A 2,360-nucleotide genomic window follows, 5' to 3' on the forward strand; every position below is an offset into this window, starting at 1 on the left:
TCAAATTTCTGTGCAATGTTTGGTTCAAGTGGCTATGGAAACCGATGACTATCAAAGTCAATGTACACATCATCAATATAACCGGGAAACCTGATAATTTAAAAAATATATATATTTTTGATGGATAAAATTAAAGTTTAATGGATCTAAAAAATTTGAATGGTCATTTAAAAGCATACCGTAAAACTATGTTGACATCAACAACCCTTTTAAAATCTATATCAAATTTTTGGTTAAGTTATAGTTGAATCCCTGCCGTAAAAGTAAAAACTCGTGGCTTTTTTGTGTGTAACAATTTGCCTACCATAGAACGTGTAGCATTAAAACCTAATTTAGACCAAACGGAAAAAGGGTTTGTTGCCCCTTAAACCTCCAACAACCACCACATACAGCGCCTATTGTTTCACCGGAGATGGAAGCCGACCTCCAACTTCTGCCGCAATCTTCTACCACCACCGCCACCAATCATGAAGAAGTCCGAAAGCCAACTCCGCGTCAACCAAAGCGTTTCATAAAGAACCAAATCCCTGACTCCATCATCAACGACCCGGCTCTCAACGCCGCCATAGCTCTCCTCCCCTCCAACTACAGCTTCGAAATCCACAAATCCGTCTGGCGTATCCGCTCCACTGGTGCTAAACGCGTCGCTCTTCAGTTCCCTGAAGGTCTCCTCATGTACTCCTTAGTCATCTCCGACATCATCACCGCCTTCGCCGACGTCGAACGGTGCTTCGTCCTCGGTGACGTTACTTACGGTGCTTGCTGCGTCGACGACCTTTCCGCGGCAGCTCTCGACGCCGATCTACTCATCCATTACGGCCATAGCTGCCTTGTTCCTGTAGATAACACCGTCATCCCCTGCCTCTACGTCTTCGTCGATATCAAAATCGACGTTGAGCGGCTAATCAACACCGTGAAGCTAAATTTTGATCCGTCAATCGCTACGAAGCAGCTTATCCTCGCCGGTACGATTCAGTTTGCAACCGCGATTCGATCTGCTAAACTTGAATTGGAAAACGCAGGGTTTAAGGTTTTGATTCCTCAATCGAAGCCGCTATCAGCCGGTGAAGTTCTCGGTTGCACTGCTCCGACTATTCCAATGAGTCAATTCAAAAACGAAAGTGACGTAGTTCTGGTGTTTGTAGCTGATGGGAGGTTTCATTTAGAAGCATTCATGATCGCAAACCCTAAAATCAAGGCTTTTCGCTACGATCCTTACATCGGATCCTTGTTCTTAGAAGAGTACGATCACAAGGGGATGAAAGAGTGCAGAATGAACGCAATATTAAAAGCTCGAGAGGCCAAAAACTGGGGGATTGTGTTGGGTACTTTAGGAAGACAAGGGAACCCTAGAATACTCGATAGGTTAGAGAAGAAGATGAGAGAAAAGGGCTTTTCATGGACGATTGTATTGATGTCAGAGCTATCTCCCGCTAGAATTTCTTTGTTTGGTGATTCAGTTGATGCTTGGATCCAGATTGCATGCCCTAGGTTGTCAATTGATTGGGGGGATGCGTTTGTGAAGCCATTGTTGACCTCATTTGAAGCTGAGATTGCACTTGGTGATTACCCTGGTTGGTGGGAGAGAAAAGCTGTTGTTATAGATGGTTCTAACTCAAATTGCTGTGAAAAGAATGAAGCTTGTTGTGGGAACAACAATGGCAGTGATTATCCGATGGATTATTATTCTCAGGATGGAGGAGAGTGGAACTCATGTTATCAGAAGAAGCCAACTCGGCCTTTAAGAAGAAATAGTGTTTTGAAATGATAAGTTATCAGAGTTTCTTGAATTCATTCACATAAATGAACAGTAAAAGCTGAGGAAGCTTAATACACACAAGAGATTCTTGAAGTGAATCCTCTTCAACTATCTGCAATTTTTTGAGGTGGGTCCTTTGTTAATTGTTTCTATATCTTTGATTCAGTGTAGTCTTTTGATATTTGTTCCATATCTATCCAATGTTCTTGTTTTTTGATCTGGAGTTGCTACCAAGATTTTGAATATTGATGAATAATAGTTGAATACTAACGCATTAAGATCAAACCAAATCAGTGATTTTGAGACATGCATTGATTACTTGTATTTCTTGCTTTAAGATTTGTATCAAACTAGTTTTGTATGTTTGTAATATTTTGTAAATTAGTTTTGTATGATTTTTATTAGTTTATGTTTATTTTAAAGTTAAAAATTAAGTTGGTTGAGAAATATAGGGTTTGGTTTGGGAAATATGAAAGATAGAGGAGAGAGAAGCTGATGTGGAGGAGATACAATTAGGTTTAAACATGTGGAAATTACAATTAAAAAAGATAATTCCAAACTGTAATGAAAATAACAAAGTTAATAACTTTAAAGTACCATT

General features: G+C 39.9%; 1 protein-coding gene across 1 annotated transcript; it reads left to right on the forward strand.

Moving 5' to 3' along the window:
* The first annotated feature begins 250 nt into the window (after positions 1 to 250).
* On the forward strand, positions 251 to 1,978 carry LOC145056767 (diphthamide synthesis DPH2 family protein). The gene has a single exon (XM_079004488.1). It carries the CDS (start codon positions 413 to 415, stop codon positions 1,766 to 1,768), a length of 1,356 nt encoding a protein of 451 aa, XP_078860614.1. The 5' UTR covers positions 251 to 412; the 3' UTR covers positions 1,769 to 1,978.
* Positions 1,979 to 2,360: the final 382 nt, after the last annotated feature.

The sequence above is a fragment of the Lactuca serriola genome, chromosome 6 (assembly GCF_051521515.1).
Source record: "Lactuca serriola cultivar US96UC23 chromosome 6, Lser_US96UC23_V15, whole genome shotgun sequence".
In the NCBI taxonomy this organism is placed as follows: domain Eukaryota; kingdom Viridiplantae; phylum Streptophyta; class Magnoliopsida; order Asterales; family Asteraceae; genus Lactuca; species Lactuca serriola.